The 19,792-nt window shown below is 39.0% G+C and overlaps 1 protein-coding gene across 1 annotated transcript in view; it reads left to right on the forward strand.

The window, feature by feature from the left end:
• The first annotated feature begins 340 nt into the window (after nucleotides 1–340).
• LOC128693423 (regulator of microtubule dynamics protein 3-like) overlaps nucleotides 341–19,792 on the forward strand; it is a 183,507-nt gene continuing 164,055 nt past the window's right edge. The window contains exons 1-3 of the mRNA XM_070079715.1: nucleotides 341–476; nucleotides 1,542–1,646; nucleotides 18,208–18,367. Of these exons, the coding sequence (XP_069935816.1) occupies nucleotides 1,605–1,646; nucleotides 18,208–18,367 (202 nt within the window). The 5' untranslated portion in view covers nucleotides 341–476; nucleotides 1,542–1,604. The remainder of the gene's footprint in view (nucleotides 477–1,541; nucleotides 1,647–18,207; nucleotides 18,368–19,792) is intronic.

Here is a 19,792-nt window from a genome sequence, read left to right on the forward strand (position 1 = left end):
AAGTAAGTAAGTAAGTAAGTAAGTTTATTCAGGTATGCACAAATACAGTTACACAGAATTATCATACATAGCAGCATATGTGCAAAGTACCTGGGATAACCCAAAAAGTCAGAGTGACTTATTTCCATTAGGGTCCATTGGCCGTATCTCTGCTAGTCATGTTCCTGACCCCATTGGAAATAAGTCACTTTTGACTTTTTAGGGTTATCCTAGATAATTTATACTATGTATGACGACTGTACTTACATATACCTATTCTTAAAGTTATTTACTGTTTGCAAAGACATAAAATAAATAAATAAATAAATAAATTGCTTCCTCTGTGGTCGAAGTTAGTTCCCCGGACTCGGTGAAGCTGGACTCGAGACGGCGTCTGCTGCAAGTGGCCCTGGAAACACCAACATCAAGGAGAAGAAGAAAAATAACCTAGTTATACTGAACATTGTTCACTACTGTTACCCACAACAACATGAATAGTAATAATGCTCGGCAGCTCTCGTATTCATAGCTATATTTCCAAATGATGTTCTTGTAAAAAAATAAGCTTGGGTTATTGTGGTTCAGGTTAATGAACTGAAGTCACTTTCTATTTCTTTGCATGCCGTTGAAGAGAGTTTCATGATACAAGGTATTAGACCTGTCCTTACCTTCCTTGGATGAAACCTTACTGCCTTCCATTCCTTATAACTCCCACTAGTTTGGCATTATAATACTAATAATATAAGAACCCTAATAGAAATAAATCACTGAATTTTTTGGGTTATGCTAGGTAATTTACACTGCATGATAATTGTACTCATGTGTACCTGTGCCTAAATAAACTTATATTTCCCATCAGTGTGTGTATTATACATAACTGTGCAATCCTTTTACTAGAAAAGTTAAGGCTGTTCTGGCGTGGGGTCCAGTTGACCTAATTAGGAACTTTTCCTGTTTCTTTCCCTGTTCCCACCAGCTTTGGGCAGTATTTCTTCCCTGGAAACTGGGAAGCAGAGCTCAGTATGGCATAAGCTGAGGTGACCTTGTAAATGTGACAAAGAAAAGAAAGGAAGAGGGTGGTACAAATAAATTATCTGGAGTATACCTGGAGAGGGTTCCGGGGGTCAACGCCCCCGCGGCCCAGTCTGTGACCAGGCGTCATGGTGGATCAGGGCCTGATCAGCCAGGCTGTTACTGTTGGTCGCATGCAAACCAACGTATGAGCCACAGCCTAGCTGGTCAGGTAAACTAGTAAATATAAAATTTATATATATTGTTAAGGTGGAATATGGTTTCTGAGTGTGCTTTTGCCCTTAATGCACCAAAGAAAAATCTAGCATGTGGTAGGTATATAAGGATTTCAACTTCTCAAAAGTATTGCTCATGAATAGACTGACCCTCTACTTTCTCTTTAAAAACTTGTTTTTAAAACTTTGTCCTATACTCAATATGTCACGTCTTCAGAAAAAAAAATCATAATGATTGAATTGTTTGTAAAATACTGGTACAGTGGTGGCTTTTAATCACACCATTTTTATTTATTTATTTTTTTTTTTTTGCAGAACTGCTGTTCTACTGAAGTTGCTAATTCAAGTTGCCCATATTTATGAAGTAACAAACTAGAAATGAGTGGACACAAGTCATTCACTCTTAGTGTTAGTTCTAAGGTAAGCTGTGAGTTGCTAATGTCAGTCACCCTGAACTGTAATCAGTTGTAATGAGTGATGTACCATAGTGTGCATAATTTCTTGGCAGTTATATTATGAATATAATTACAGCCTCTCCTCACTAAGCAACGTACTCGTTTACCAATGCCTCGGACTTACGATGGGCTTCTCTGACCAGTATTCATACCTAAATAATGTATATTAGAGCTGATTTCCTATATTCTGTTTTTTTCAATATACAGTACACTACTGTATAAACACTTAAAAATATACCAGAAATGCTATAATGGTGCACAGGTGACATTAAAACAGTATCAGAGATGTAAAGTAAAAGGACACAAGTGCAACTAATGTGACATTTTATTGTGGCAATGTTTTGCTCTCCAGGAGCTTTATCAAGCTTGATAAAGCTCCTGGAGAGCGAAACGTTGCCACAATAAAATGTCACATTAGTTGCACTTGTGTCCTTTTACTTTACATATTGTCGGTAATTCTACCAACTTTATTACAGTATCAAAGATGGTTGACACAAACTCACTACCATTATAGTATGCTCCTCACTTAGCGACAAATTTGTTTAACGGCGTGGTCTTAGTGGAACTCTGTCGTTAAGTGAGGAGAGGCTGTATAAAGTGTAACCTCAGTATTCGTATGTCCCTATATTCATACAACTTGATATTTCCCCACTTTTTCAAGAAGAATTTGACTTGGTATTTGGATGTTGCCCTGATATTCAACCTAAATAAAATGGCTCATTTGGATGAAATCAAAGCATCATGCACTCAGTTGATCAGCTTTCATTCATTAAGCATCATTTGTAAAAGCTCTGTGAAATTTTTGGGTAAAGTAAAAGGACACAAGTGCAACTAATGTGACATTTTATTGTGGCAACGTTTCGCTCTCCAGGAGCTTTGTCAAGCCGAAATTTTTTGGTATTTCATTGTTATTCTCAGGTGTTTTTTTAAATATTTTCATTGAAAATAATTAATCATGGCCCCAAAAAAGAGTAGTGACCAAAACAAGCCTAAAACGGAAGCAGTGAGAACAACAATTAAAGTGAAAAAAAGAACTCATTGCTAAGTGGGAAAGTGGAACATGTGTGTTGGACATGGCCACTCAATATGGTATGGCAAAATCCATCATATTGTCCATATTGAAAAATAAACAGGCAATAAAAGGAGCTATGTTGCAAAAGGAGTGAAAATTCTTGCTGTGAATAGGTCACAAATAATTAAAGAACTGTAAAAACTTTTTTTAGTGTTGATTAACGAAAAACAATCGGCCTGTGACAGTATTTCTGAAACAATAATTTGTGGAAAAGCGAAGCAGTTATATAGTGTTCTTAGGCAAGACACCCTGGGAAACAGTGCTGAAAGTGATGAATTTAAGGCAAGTAGGGACTTGTTTAATTGGTTTAAAAATAGGAGTGGGATTCATAATGTAGTAAGGCATGGGGAGGCTGCCACTCTAACAGAGATGAGATTGAAAAGTTTGTTAAGGAATTTAAAACCCTATGTAGACATTGAGGGATTTATTCCTCAACAGTTTTTTAATTGTAATGAAACTGGCTTCTTTTGGAAAAGAATGCCTAAGAGAACCTACATCACACAAGAAGAAAAATCATTACCAGGACACAAGCCATGAAAGACATTACCACACTCTGTGTGGTAATGCTATGCCTGGAGTATACCTGGAGAGGGTTTCGGGGATCAATGCCCCTACGGCTCAGTCTGAGACCAGACCTCATAGTGGGGACTGCAAAATTAAACCATAATAATAATAATAATAATAATAATAATAATAATAATAATAATATTTTTATTTCTACAAGTACATGTACAAGGTATACAGGCCTAGCTGACATCACTGACATACAGTGGACCCTCGGCTAACGAACGCATCGCATAACATTAAATTCGCCCAATGAAGCGTTGGAGCGTAAAATTTTTGGCCTGGCTAACGATAAAAAACTCGCCCAATGTGATTCATCTCGAACCTGTCCATCCAGCCTGAGTGCCTCAGCTGCCCTGCTGTTATTGTTTACAAGCTAGGGTGGCTGGTTTCATGCATACATTCGATACATTTTGTATTACAGTGGACCCCCGCCTTACGAACGCATCGCGTTACGTTAAATCTGCAAAACTTTGCCTTGCTTCATGATAAAAAACTCGCCTTATGTGATTCATCCAGGATGCGTCCCACGTGTGGCCTCAGCCCCAGTGTTTACAAGCCAGCCAGTACAGTTGCATCTACGCATATATTCGGTACATTTCACATTATCCCAGTGTTTTTAGTGCTTGTAACTGCAAAATAAGTCACCATGGACCCCAAGAAAAGGGCGAGAATTAGTATGGAATTGAAAAAAGAGATTAAGGAAATGTGTGCAAAGTGGGTTGAACTGCAAACCTTTATGGATCAAAATCACCCTGACACAGCTGCTGCAAGCCGTGTTGGCAACCTGTACAACGACAATGTTATGGCCCATTTTAGGAAAGTCTTAAAGGAACGGGAGGTACAGAGCTCTGTGGACAGATTTGTTGTGTGACAGAGGTCCAGTGACTCTCAAGCTGGTCCTAGAGGCATTAAAAGAAGAGGGGAGGTAACTGCAGAAAAGGACTTGCTACCTCAAGTCCTAATGCAAGGGGATTTCCCTTCTAAACAATAATTTCCACACTCTCCCCTCCTCCCATCCCATCAATCATCACCAGATCTTCAATAAAGGTAAGTGTCATGTATTCTATTCTTAGTAGAGTACAGTGGACCCCCGGTTAATGATATTTTTTCACTCCAGAAGTATGTTCAGGTGCCAGTACTGACCGAATTTGTTCCCATAAGAAATATTGTGAAGTAGATTAGTCCATTTCAGACCCCCAAACATACACATACAAACGCACTTACATAAATACACTTACATAATTGGTCACATTCGGAGGTAATCGTTATGCGGGGGTCCACTGTACTAGTAATTGTGCATGTCTTCTTCAGTTTGTGTGTATTAAAATTAATATTTCATGTGGTAAAAAAAAATGTTTTCTTTCATACTTTGGGGTGTCAGGAATGGATTAATTTGATTTCCATTATTTCTTATGGGGAAAATTAATGATAATTTCGGCTTACGATGAGCTCTCAGGAACGGATTAATATCGTAAGGCAGGGGTCCACTGTATTCCATTGTTTATAGTGCTTGTAACTGCTAAATAAGCCACCATGGGCCCAAAGAAAGCTTCTAGTGCCAATCCTGTGGTAAAAAGGGTGAGAAATACTATCGAAATACTATCCTACCACGGTCAGCTGCTGCTGCACCACCATCAGCTGTTGCTGCACCACTGTCAGCCGTACTACTCGAAGATGTTGAGAGACTGTTGTTGGTGTGGCTTAATGAGAAACAATTAACCCCAGAGGGTTAGCCACCCAGGATAACCCAAGAAAGTCAGTGAGTCATCGAGCACTGCCTAACTTATTTTGATTGGGGTCCTTAATCTTGTCCCCCAGGATGCGACCCACACCAGTCAACTAACACCCAGTTGAACAGGAAAAGATGCCTAGAACTAGTGCTCATATTGGTGAATTTAAGGCCAGCAAAGGTTGGTCTGAGAGATTTAAGAATCATAGTGGCATACACAGTGTGATAAGGCATGGTGAAGCTGAAAAATTCCAACCCCAACAAGTGTTCATTTGTGATGAAACAGGCCTGTTCTGGAAGAAAATGCCAAACAGGACCACATTACTCAGGGGGAAAAGGCACTTCCAGGACACAAGCCTATGAAAGACAGGCTAACTTTCTTGTTTTGTTGTAATGCTAGTGAGGATTGCAAAGTGAAGCCTTTACTCATGTATCACTCTGAAAATCCCAGAGTGTTCAAGAAAAACAGTCTCTTATCACTCAGTACACCTACCATCTGACTTACGACCTGCTCGACTTGCGACCACTCGACTTACGACCGTGTTTTTTTTGCCAAATTTCTGGGAAATAAACAACTTTTTGTGTTGTACACAGTGCTTATCCTAAACCTTACAGTATAAAATACAGTACTAACAGCATAAAAAGTAAAGTAAAACATGAAATACCAAAATAAAATAATAAAATAAAGTCTTTACAAAAATGTGATGTTGATATTCAGTAGTAAAGTTCGACTTACGTCCATTTTGACTTACAACCAGTTTCTCGGAACCGAACTCGGTCATAAGTCGGATGGTAGGTGTACTCTTCAATAAAGGTGTCATTTTAGTATTTATTTATGTATTTATTGTGCATGCCTCATTGTTTCCTTTGTAGGGAAATGTGTATTTCATGTAAAAAAAAGTTTTTTTTTTTTTTTAATACTTTTGGCTGTCTGGAACGGATTAATTGGATTTCCATTATTTCTTATGGGGAAAATTAATTCAGCTAACGATAATTTCGTCTAATGATGAGCTCTCAGGAACGGATTAATATCGTTAGCAGAGGGTCCACTGTACTACTATATAGAAAGCTGCTTGTTATGCAGAGCATTTCAGGCAGATTAACTCAGTTTTGTCCCAGGATGCGACTCACACCAGTCGACTAATACCCAGGTACCCATTTTGCTGATGGGGAACATAGACAACCGGTGTAAGGAAACACATCCAATGTTTCTACTTTTGCCGGGAATTGAACCCGAATCTTTGCCGTGTGAAGCGAGAGCTTTAGCCACCAAGCCATGGGGCTAGTCTACCACTCTGAAAATCCAAGGGTGCTTAAGGAAAACAGTATGATAAAAAGTAAACTCATTGTAATGTGGAGGGCTAATGGTAAAGCTTGCCTTATGTGTGAATCAGTACCTTGCAGGAAAAACTTACCGTTAAGGGCACTTCTGGTAATGGACAGTGCTCCTGCTCACCCTCCTGGCTTGGAGGAAAATTTAGTGGATGAATACAGCTTCATTAACCCTTTCTCTGTAGATGAATGGTTCAGAGAACCGACCTGTTGATAAATTAGACACATGTGCAACTCTTGGGTATCTTTATTTAGAAAATGTTTCACCACAAAGTGGTTTCATCGGTCCATACAAAGGAGAAACGTGAAGAACAGGAGGAGAATGAGGTAATCAGTCCCTCATCCTTGAGTCGATGTGGTCAGTCCATCGATGTTGAATAGAATACAGCATATGTGCGGAGAAGTCACTTATATTCCGTAGGCAGGAGAGGTGCAGCAGAAGTAGGTGGTGTCACATTTGTTCAGTGTGGAAGTAGGTTGTGCCCAAGGGTTAGGCAAGCGAAGAATTCCCAAGTATTAAGATCCCAAGAAGTTGCAATGTCTGACTGGATTGTAGATGAATGGTTCAGAGAACCTCACTCCCCTCATGTTCTTCATGTTTCTCCTTTGTATGGACTGATGAAGCCACTTTGTTGCGAAACGTTTCCTCAATAAAGATACCCAAGAGTTGCACATTTGTCTAATTTATCAACGTGTCCGTTCTCTGAACCATTCATCTACAATCCTGTCAGACATTGCAACTTCTTGGGATCTTAATACTTGGGAATTCTTCGCTTGCCTAACCCTTGGGCACGACCTACTTCCACATTGAACAAATGTGACACCACCTACGTCTGCTGCACCTCTCCTGCCTATGGTATATTACCTGGAGTTTACCTGGAGAGAGTTCCGGGGGTCAACGCTCCCGCGGCCCGGTCTGTGACCAGGCCTCCTGGTGGATCAGAGCCTGATCAACCAGGCTGTTGCTGCTGGCTGCATGCAAACCAACATACGAGCCACAGCCCAGCTGGTCAGGCATCGACTTTAGGTGCTTGTCCAGTGCCAGCTTGAAGACTGCCAGGGGTCTGTTGGTAATCCCCCTTATGTATGCTGGGAGGCAGTTGAACAGTCTCGGACCCCTGACACTTATTGTATGGTCTCTTAACGTGCTAATGACACCCCTGCTTTTCATTGGGGGGATGGTGCATCGTCTGCCAAGTCTTTTGCTTTCGTAGTGAGTGATTTTCGTGTGCAAGTTCGGTACTAGTTCCTCTAGGATTTTCCAGGTGTATATAATCATGTATCTCTCCCGCCTGTGTTCCAGGGAATACAGGTTTAGGAACCTCAAGCGCTCCCAGTAATTGAGGTGTTTTATCTCCGTTATGCGCGCCGTGAAGGTTCTCTGTACATTTTCTAGGTCAGCAATTTCACCTGCCTTGAAAGGTGCTGTTAGTGTGCAGCAATATTCCAGCCTAGATAGAACAAGTGACCTGAAGAGTGTCATCATGGGCTTGGCCTCCCTAGTTTTGAAGGTTCTCATTATCCATCCTGTCATTTTTCTAGCAGATGCGATTGATACAATGTTATGGTCCTTGAAGGTGAGATCCTCCGACATGATCACTCCCAGGTCTTTGACGTTGGTGTTTCGCTCTATTTTGTGGCCAGAATTTGTTTTGTACTCTGATGAAGATTTAATTTCCTCGTGTTTACCATATCTGAGTAATTGAAATTTCTCATCGTTGAACTTCATATTGTTTTCTGCAGCCCACTGAAAGATTTGGTTGATGTCCGCCTGGAGCCTTGCAGTGTCTGCAATGGAAGACACTGTCATGCAGATTCGGGTGTCATCTGCAAAGGAAGACACGGTGCTGTGGCTGACATCCTTGTCTATGTCGGATATGAGGATGAGGAACAAGATGGGAGCGAGTACTGTGCCTTGTGGAACAGAGCTTTTCACAGTAGCTGCCTCGGACTTTACTCTGTTGACGACTACTCTCTGTGTTCTGTTAGTGAGGAAATTATAGATCCATCGACCGACTTTTCCTGTTATTCCTTTAGCACGCATTTTGTGCGCTATTACGCCATGGTCACACTTGTCGAAGGCTTTTGCAAAGTCTGTATATATTACATCTGCATTCTTTTCGTCTTCTAGTGCATTTAGGACCTTGTCGTAGTGATCCAATAGTTGAGACAGACAGGAGTGACCCGTTCTAAACCCATGTTGCCCTGGGTTGTGTAACTGTTGGGTTTCTAGATGGGTGGTGATCTTGCTTCTTAGGACCCTTTCAAAGATTTTTATGATATGGGATGTTAGTGCTATTGGTCTGTAGTTCTTTGCTGTTGCACATATGCTGTATTCTATTCAAGATTGATGGACTGACCACATCGACTCAAGGTTGAGGGACTGATTACTTCATTCTCCTCCTGTTCTTCATGTTTCTCCTTCGTATGGACTGATGAAGCTACTTTGTGGTGAAATGTTTGCTCAATAAAGATACCCAAGCATTGCACATGTGTCTAATTTATCAACCCTTTCACTATCGGTCCTGTAATATTACAGCTTGATTGGGCCCCTTGTTGTTCACAATTTACATAAATGACATAGATGAGGGAATAAATAGTGACATAAGCAAATTTGCTGATGACACCAAAATAGGACATCCAATTCATTCTAATGAGGATATTAGAGCACTCCAAGATGATTTGAATAGACTGATGCAGTGGTTGGAGAAGTGGCAGATGCAATTTATTATAGACAAATGCAAAGTTCTAAATGTTGGACAGGGAAACAACAATGCCTCATATAAACTAAATAATGTAGATCTTAATATTATGAATTGCAAAAAGGATTTAGGAGTTCTGGTTAACAGTACTAATCTGAAACCAAGATAAAAGTGCATAAGTGTTCGCAATAAAGCTAACAGAATCCTTGGCTTTATATCAAGAAGCATAAATAATAGAAGTCCTCAGGTTGTTCTTCAACTCTATATATCTTTGGTTAGGCCTCATTTAGATTATGCTGCACAATTTTGGTCACCGTATTAAAGAAAGGATATAAATGCACTGGAAAATGTACAAAGGAGGATGACAAAGTTGATCCCATGTATCGGAAATCTTCCCTATGAGGATAGACCGAGGACCTTGAATCTGCACTCTTCTGGAAAGGCGTCGAGTTTGGGGGGATATGATTGAGGTGTATAAATGGAAAACAGGAATTAATGAAGGGGATGTAAATAGCATGCTAAAAATATCTATCCTAGACAGGACTCGCAGCAGTGGTTTTAAGTTGGAAAAATTCAGATTCATGAAGGATATAGGAAAGCACTGGTTTGGTAATAGAGTTGTGGATGAGTGGAACAAACTCCCGAGTACCGACATAGAAGGCTAAGACATTGTGTGGTTTAAAAAAGAGGTTGGATAAATACATGAGTGGGTGTGGGTGGGTGTGAGTTGGATCTGACTAGCTTGTGTTCCTCCCTGCAGCGAATGTGACTGACCTGACTAGGTTAAGTCATTGGCTTAAGCCGGTGGGAGAATTGGACCTGCCTCTCATGGGCCAGTAGGCCTGCTGCAGTGTTCCTTCTATTTATCTTATGTTCTTATCCTATGAAAGCCAGTGTTGGTCCTGTAATACTATACCAAAATTCTAGTGGCTTCAAATCTGGCAGGAGAAAGCTGATAGGCCTACATGTGAGAGAATGAGTCTGTGTGCTCAGTGTCCGCAGTATAAAAAAAATTGGGGAGGCTGCAGTGCATTGTGGGAGTGCCAATTCAGTACGCCTTGTTCACAATGCCTAGCGATAAGGAATACCTCATTTCCCGGCGAACTTGGACTCTTCTTTTCCTGAGTGATTGTTCTAACACAGATGGAAGTGTCATGGAGATGAATTTCATGGTTTGAGGAGTTTGTGGTTGAAACCAATGCCCAGGACACCAGAAAGACAGCGTGGGTTATGGGGAAGATGGTGTGGGTGGTGGGGAAGACGGCATGGGTGGTGGGGAAGACAGCATGTTAAGTAAGTTTATTCAGGTATACACAAATACAGTTACATAAATTATCATATATAGCAGCATATGTGTAAAGAACGCTGTAAAGCAAAATGCCGTAAAGTGGGGCCCTACTGTACAGTGGACCCTCAACCAGCGATATTAATCCGTTCCTGAGAGCTCATCGTTAATCGAAATAATCGTTAGTCAAGTTAATTTTCCCCATAAGAAATAATGGAAATCAAATTAATCCGTGTAAGACACCCCAAAGTGTTGAAAAAAAAAATTTTACCACATGAAATATTAATTTTAATACACACAAACTGAAGAAGACATGCACAGTTACATGACACTTACCTTTATTGAAGATCTGGTGATGATTGATGGGATGGGAGGAGGGGAGACTGTTGATCTTCTTAGTGTTTAGAAGGGGAATCCCCTTCCATTAGCACTTGAGGTAGCAAGTCTTTTTCTGGGGTTACTTCCCTTGTTCTTTTAATGCCACTAGGACCAGCTTCAGAGTCACTCGACTTCTGTCGCACAACATATCTGTCCATAGATACCTGTACCTCTCGTTCCTTTATGACTTTCCTAAAGTGGTTTACAACATTGTCAGTGTACAGGTTGCCAACACGGCTTGCAGTAGCTGTGTCAGGGTGATTTTCATCAAAAAAGGTTTGCACTTCAAGCCACTTTGCACACATTTCCTTAATCTTAGAAGTAGACAACTTCTTCAGTTTCTCTCTCCCCTCCTCCGAAGCAGTTTCCTCAGGTCTGCCCTCTTGCTGTTCAAGATGATCTAGCAGCTCATCAGTGGTTAGTTCATCATTGTCCTCCTCCACCAGCTCTTCCACATCCTCCCCACTAACCTCCAACCCCAAGAACTTCCCCAATGCCACAATGGATTCCTCAACTGGCATAGGATTCTCAGGGTTAGCCTCAAACCCTTCAAAATCCCTTTTGTCTACACATTCTGGCCACAGTTTTTTCCAAGCAGAGTTCAAGGTCCTCTTAGTCACTTCCTCCCAAGTCTTACCTATAATGTTTACACAATTGAGGATGGTAAAATGATCTTTCCAAAACTCTCTTAGAGTCAGTTGAGTTCTGAGGTCACTACAAAGCACCTTTCAAACATAGCTTTTGTGTACAGTTTCTTGAAGTTGGAAATGACCTGCTGGTCCATGGGCTGCAGGAGAGGAGTGGTATTAGGAGGCAAAAACTTCACCTTAATGAAGCTCATGTCCCTAGAAAGTCGCTCTGCCAAGTCTGAAGGATGACCAGGAGCATTGTCTAATACCAGGAGGCACTTAAAGTCTAATTTCTTTTCAGTTGGGTAATTTTTCACACTGGGGGCAAATGCATGGTGTAACCAGTCATAGAAAAAGTCCCTAGTGACCCATGCCTTACTGTTTGCCCTCCACAGCACACACAAATTAGCCTTGACGACTTTGTTTTTCCTGAACACTCTGGGAGTTTCAGAGTGATACACCAATAAAGGCTTCACTTTGCAATCACCACTAGCATTGGCACACATCAACAGAGTAAGCCTGTCTTTCATAGGCTTATGTCCTGGGAGTGCCTTTTCCTCCTGAGTAATGTAGATCCTGCTTGGCATTTTCTTCCAAAACAGGCCTGTTTCGTCACAATTAAACACTTGTTCAGGTTTCAGTCCTTCACTGTCTATGTGCTCCTTGAATTCCTGCACATATTTTTCAGCCGCTTTTTGGTCTGAACTGGCAGCCTCACCATGCCTTATCACACTATGAATGTCACTACGCTTCTTAAATCTCTCAAACCAACCTTTGCTGGCCTTAAATTCACTCACATCACTAGTTGCTGGCATTTTTTTAATTAAATCGTCATGCAACTTCCTAGCCTTTTCACATATGATTGCTTGAGAGATGCTATCTCCTGCTATCTGTTTCTCGTTTATCCACACCAATAAGAGTCTCTCAACATCTTTTACCGCTTGCGATCTCAGTTTCGAAAACATAGTTGCACCTTTGGCAAGAACAGCTTCCTTGATTGCCGTTTTCTTGCCCACAGTAGTAGCGATGGTTTATTGGGGCTTATTATACAACCTGACCAGCTCAGAGACACGCACTCCACTTTCATACTTAGCAATGATCTCTTCTTCATCTCCATAGTAATTCTCACCCTTTTTGCTGTAGGGTTGGCACTAGAAGCTTTCTTGGGGCCCATGGTGACTTATTTTGCAGGTGCAATCACTACAAAGGCTGTGATAATATGAAATGTTCCAGTTGTATGTTTGGAAGCGACCGCGGTGGCTGGCTTGTAAACACTGGCACCCACGGGGCAAGTGAGGCACGCTCAGGCCAAAGTGGACGCGTCTCATACGGAACAAATAGCGCTGGTCGGGTTTTTCAGCACTAGCCGAGGCAAAATTTTTGCGTTAAAATGTATCGCTAGTCAGATTTATCGTTAATCGATGCCATCGCTGGTTGAGGGTCCACTGTATATAGAAAGTTCCATGTTATGCAGAGCATTTCTGACAAATTAAGTCAATTTTGCTCCAGGATGCAACCCACACCAGTTGACTACCACCCAGGTACCCATTTACTGGTGGGTGAATACTGAACATTAGGTATCTTAAGGAAACATGTCCTAACATTTCCAGCCATAACAGGGATTGACCCCCAGACCTCAGTGTGTGAGCTGAGTGTGCCAACAGTCGAGCTACAGGTACCTAAAAGATAGGCATACATAACCACATTGTTTTTGAACAGCCCTCTAAGTCTCTAGGATGACCCCCTCCCTCCACCCTCCCCCCCCCCAGAAAAAAAGTACTTTCACATTATAGATATCTTAGTCAAGAAAATGTGATAAACCCATAGAGGTTATATAGAACTTAGGAAATGGGAAGTGATCAAGTTTGATATAAGGATGGGGAGGATAGGTACAATTTCTTGAAACAAGTTCTTGACTGGCATCAGTGGACCACCTGAAAATGCACTGGCATTTATGACCAGCTGCTACAAATTTATAGGATAACTTTTTTTTTATATTGGGTTTTGGGAGGTTATATCATTTAGAATGCTAATTTATTGATGTACTACTGCAGAATGATAAACTATAATTTTTTTCCATTTGTTAATGTAAAACTTTCCAAGACTCTAAGTAATCCTGAAGGGACTGGCTCCTTTTAATTTCTGTGTAGACAGTTTTGTCAGAAAGTTAATCACAGTACTAATCTATAACATGATCTTTTGCAATCTTTTCAGTTTTTTCCTAGGTCATTTGTTTGTCACATTTATTACAGTAAGTCATCTGTAAATTAGACATATTACCCTAAGCCATCTGTAATCATTATTTATTACCCCCAAGTAATCTGTACATCATATATATTATCATAAGTCATCTGTAAGTTGTACATGTTAACCCTAAGGCAGTTGGAACACATTTATTGCCCTAAATCATATTTATTACCCTAATTCATCGGTCATATTTATTACCCTAAGTCATCTGTAAGTCATAATAAATTCTTTTGTTAGTATGCTTGAATGAAGTACAGGTCCTCCATCACAAATCTGGCATCATTGGGACCTGTAGTGTGCCGGATTACTGAGTTTGCCGGATTACAGAGTGGCTAGGTTAGAATACACTTAATAAAATTAACCAACTTGACTTACACAAAGTTCATTGAACATTGGCAAAAATCGAACATTTCCGCTACTTTGAGCTCAATTTCAAGGTACTTTTCATCATGAAAGCAATCAAAATTATGTCTATTTCTGTAATATATCTTCCATTCTATCAAACGAGTCCAAAAAGATGAGAATACAACCATAAAAACCATACGAAAATATACTGCAGAGGCGGCTAATGGCTGAGAAGTGAACTCCCTTATTTATCGTCCGTCTTTTTTATTTTTGTTGTATGTTAAGAAGCATTGTTCCATCATACATTGCCCAAGTTTCAATGAGATAGCCCAACAAACAACTGAGAAAAAAATATTTACCAAAAATCATATATGGCAAGCCCAAGCCAGGTACTGGAAATAAGTCACTGTCTGACTTTTTTGGGTTATCCTAGGTTCTCTATACATATGCTGCTATGTATGATAATCTATGTAACTGTATTTGTGTATACCTGAATAAACTTATTTACTTCTAGTCTGTCAACTGAGTACAAGAAACTGCCCATTCACTTATTTCAACTACCTAATAAAGTGGTCAGAAATTGGCAATTTGGCCAATTTCACACAAATTTCAACAGATGCCAATTTCAAAATAGGATCCAGAATAAACAATGCAGACATTCCTAGTACTAAAATAACATTTTCTCTGTTAATTAGTCATGGCTACATGCCCCTCTTATATTACTCTTGCTTACCATTTGGAATTTTTATTCACACAAAAATAGAAGATTTACTGTTATGCAGACTGCTGCATTATTGTAATAATTGTATAAATAATGTCAATCCATTCTTGACTACGTATTGGAATTTGGACTGGCAGGCGGACAGGTATTGGACGATGATGTCATTTGTTTACTCTTGAGCTTTGCTAAAGAATAGAACATTTTCGCTACTGTGAGCGCAATTTCAAGGTACTTTTTGTCATGAAAGCAATCAAAATCATATCTATTTCTGTAATATATCTTTCATTCTATCAAAGGAGACCGAAAAAATGAAAATACAACCATAAAAACCATACAAAAATATACCGCTAAGCGGCCGCTAATGGTTGAGAAGTGAACTCCGCTATTTATGGTCTGATTTCTTTCATTTTTGGTGTACGTTAAGAAGTATCTTTCCATCATACACTGCCCAAGTTTCAATAAGATAACCAAACAAACAACTGAGAAAATAATAATAATAATAATAATAACAATAATAATAATAATAATAATAATAATAATAATAATAATAATAATAATAATAATAATAATAATATCTTTATTTACTACACGTACATGTACATGGGATACAGACATAGCTGACATCAGTGACATACTACTATATAGAAAGCCGCTTGTTATGCAGAGTATTTCAAGAAAATTATGTCAGTGTCCCAGGATAACACCCACACTAGTTGGCTAACACCCAGGTACCCATTTACTGATGGGTAAACATAGACAACAGGTGTAAAGAAACACGCCTAATGTTTCTACCCTGGCTGGGAATCGAATACAGTGGACCCCCGGTTTACGATATTATTTCATTCCAGAAGTATGTTCAGGTGCCATTACTGAACGAATTTGTTCCCATAAGGAATATTGTGAATTAGATTAGTCCATTTCAGACCCCCAAACATACACATACAAACGCACTTACATAAATACACTTACATAATTGGTCGCATTGGGAGCTGATCGTAAACCGGGGGTCCACTGTATTTACCAAAAATCATATGTGGCTAACTCAAGCCAGGTACTAGAAATAAGCCACGTTGACTTTTTTGGGTTATCCTAGGTTCTCTACACATATGCTGCTATGTGTGATAATCTATATAGAGAAAATAACTTTTTTGTTTCAGTTTTATGGTGCAGTATGAGTGTATATCACAATTAGCCCTGTGCTATACTCCGTTTTCTCTAATATAAGCCCCATGACAGGGATAGGAGAATGGTATTCGTATACCATATTCTCTTCATACCTCCATCGAACTGCTTGGTGTTATGCCAATTATTATTACATGTATTATCAAGGGGGAAGCACTAAACCCGTAGGATTATACAGCACCCAGGGGGGGGATGTGGAAGGCATTCAGGCTTAATTCGGGGAACTGGAGCACAGATTCAATTCTCTAAATCAAGAGCCCCTCACCAACATCAAGGAACCTTCCATGAGGGGAGGTGTTATGCCAAATATTATTTATTCTGGAGTATTTAACATGTTTTATGTTATTTATATTGTTTATTATGTCATATTAGATCAATTGTGATAGGCAAATAAGCTGTAGTGTTGATATTAGCATAATAAAGCATATTCTCCTGCATCATGAGACTGAGTTCATGACAACTGACAGTGGCTTCAAAGCCACCTTATCTTTAATGGATAATGTACTGTGTAGGTGCTTTACATAATGAGAAACATTTCTTTTATTCATTGGAACCATGGCTAGGGCTAAAAGCAAGCAGGTTATAACAATAAACGGAGAAAAAGAAATTGGAATGACTTATGCAGCAAGTAGCACCACCAAACAGTACCAGCAGGTTGGTGTGGCGACCCTGGAAATTTGAAATTATGCTAGCTGAAATTAGTGCCAAATAACTGAAGGAACCGAATAACTGATTACCGGATTTGTGATGGCAGACCTGTACAGTAAATCCTCAATACATTGGGATAATAGGGAAGGAGTTTCCAAGTCTTTTAAATCAAAACAGCATTCAAACAGCAAAAAATGCATTTAAGTACTCTGCTGTATGGTAAATATAATATTGTACACACAATTTACAGATTTACTAAACGAGTTAAAATTACAATTTACCCAATGGACTTTTGCCCATATTTGATTCTTAATTTTATTTTCATAATGCTAATTAGATTTGTAAAGTGAATGCCAAATTTGTTTATGATTAAACCATTTCAAATTGTGCCTATAACCAATAATTCAAATTCATATTTTTATTTCCTTTTATACATTATAAAAATAATGTAGTTTACATGTAATAAAACATTGTTAGACACAAATGAAAGTCACTAGCATGAAGTGCACTTTGGGCAAACTCATCCTAATGCTTAATGACTATATAAGAATTAGACTTGGACTATTATCCCTTTCACTGTCGGTCCCGTAATATTACAGCTTGCAAGCCAGTGTCTAGCAGCTTCCAGTCTTGCAGGAGAAAGCTGGTAGGCCTACATATGAGAGAATGGATCTGAGTGGTCAGTGTGTGCAGTATAAAAAAATTCTCCAGCACGCAGTGCATAATGAGAAAAAAAACCATGATTGTTATTTTCTTTAAAACGGCAACTTTGCGGTGTATTTTCATATGGTATTTATGGGTGTATTCTCTTTTTCTTGGTCTCATTTGATTGAATTGAAGATATAGTATATGGTTTATGGAATAAAAGTACATACCTTGAAATTGAGCTCAAAGTAATGGAAATGTTTGATTTTTGCTGATGTTCAAGAGTAAACAAATCACGTCACACGTCCAATACATGCCAACTGGTGGGTCTAATATGCTCTCACATATGCCCTGATATTATTTATATCATTTTTACAATAATGCAATAGTCTGCATAACAATAAATCGTCTATTTTTTGTGTGAATAAAAATTCAGAATGGAAAGCAAGTGTAATATAAGAGGGGCCTGGAGACATGATTAATGAACAGAGAAAATGGTATTTTAGTGCTAGGAATGTTTGCACTGTTAATTCTGGACCCTATTTTGAAATTGGCCTTCCTTGAATTGTGTATGAAATTGACCAAATTACCAAATTCTGATCACTTTATTGGGTAGTTGAAATAGGTAAATGGGTAGTGTCTTGTACTCGGTCGATAGAACAAAAGGAGTTCTTGCAAAATAGCTATGAGTTTGGTCGACTGGAGCAATGGAATTGGCTGAAATTTGGCTGATTTCTAAATATTGCTGAGACCGCAAACTTTTGCAAGAGTGTAATTCCATAAGTTTTCCATCAAATATCGTACTTTTGGTGTCATTACCATTGGGAAAAGATTCTCTATCATTTCATAAGAATTTTTTTTTTTTTAAATTCTTGGACACTGAGATCAAGTTTGTGAGCAGGGTCTTGACAGTGAAAGGGTTAAATAGGATTTCTTATACAGTTAAATACAATCACATGTATAATAAGAAAGGTAGCTAATGAGCATATGGTACAATTATAAAAGTATAACTTATTTTTTCTACCTGATTCAATACTTTATAAGGTTGCTGTGGCAGCAGCCCTTGGAGCTGGAGTGGTTGTGGGGGCCGGCACAGCATATCTTCTCACCCGCATCAGTGAGCACACCCGTCTCACACAACAGATTTCCAGTCTTCATGCCACTATTTTAGAAGTTAAAAAAGACATTGCTTCATTAGAAACAGGTGATATGAGAAAGCTAAGCTGTCAGATCAGTCGATCTGCTGAACATTTTTTGTTTTTCATTTTTAATGGTCTATCATTTTATTGTACATTAAGATACTTGATCTGGGCGTTCAAATTATATGCAGTGTTTAATTAAAAAAAATTTGTTGTCAAAATTATTCAATAATTCTAGATATATGTACTGTCTTCATTTTTTTTTTACCATACAAGTCATCTCCCACCTTAGTAGGGTTGTCCAAACACTTTCACTATCATTTATTCAATAGTGATCTTGCCAGGAGTGTGTAGACATCACAGTTCAAATGATCCTTTGAACTGCAACTTCACAACACCTCCTTCAGAATGCAGATACTGTATTTGCAACCTCCAGGACTCAACTCTGGCTAACCAGTTTCCTTGAATCCCTTCATTAATGTTAATCCCTTCATTGCTGTACCTTCCTTACACCAACGTCTTGTCATAGTCTAAAAGGAAATTTGCCTCCACTCCAGTTTGACATGCTCATATTTGTCCATGCTACTTAAACTTCCTTCACCCCCCTCTTTCCAGTCCTCTGAGATAATTCCTTCCATTCCTTCCTTCCATCCCAGATTGATATGGCCTCCTCTGCTACATTCTCTGTGCCACTTTTTGAATTATACTTTTCATAACCCCACACCATCTTCCAATTTTTATATTTTTAATTTCTCATTCTCATGAGAGGGGAAATAACCTGTTTAATTTGGTTCTGGCAAACAAGATAATCTTTGTTAATAATCCAGAGATTACAGAGGAACTTGGCGTAAGTGACCCCAAATCGATTACATTTAACGTTGAATAGAAGTATGATAGTAGGGATAATTCAGTAAGGGTCTCAGAATTTTGTTTAGCAAATTACAATGAGCTTAAAACACACCAATCATGTGTGGACTGGTGTAACTGAGAAATATCAATATGATATTTTTCTAAACACTTTACATGCTGCCCAAAGAATATTTATTCTGTGTAGAGAAATAAGATCGAATAGAAATTATCCGAAATGGATGAACAAGAAACTCAGACATCTTTTAGGACAGAAGAAAGGAATTTATAGGTATATCAAAAGAGATGAGGGGTCATTTTATGAATCAATATATTCACATTAGGAGGGAGGTTAAAAAAGGGACAATAAAACAGGACTATGAAGTTAAAGTTGCTTAGGATTTAAAAACTAATCTGAAAGTTTTTTCCAAGTATATAAAACAAAGCTAGGTCCACTTAAAACTAACTGCCACAGCTTACTGACAATAAGAATGAAATGTGCTCTATTTTTAACAATTATTTTTCCTTGGTTTTCACTCAAGAAGTCACAAATGATATACTGTACCAGTAATTAATTATTATAGTGGGCCTGATATGGTAATCAAACAAGTTGACTAAGTAAAACAAAATAAATCCCCAGGCCC

The sequence above is a fragment of the Cherax quadricarinatus genome, unplaced genomic scaffold (assembly GCF_038502225.1).
Source record: "Cherax quadricarinatus isolate ZL_2023a unplaced genomic scaffold, ASM3850222v1 Contig5, whole genome shotgun sequence".
NCBI lineage: Eukaryota > Metazoa > Arthropoda > Malacostraca > Decapoda > Parastacidae > Cherax > Cherax quadricarinatus.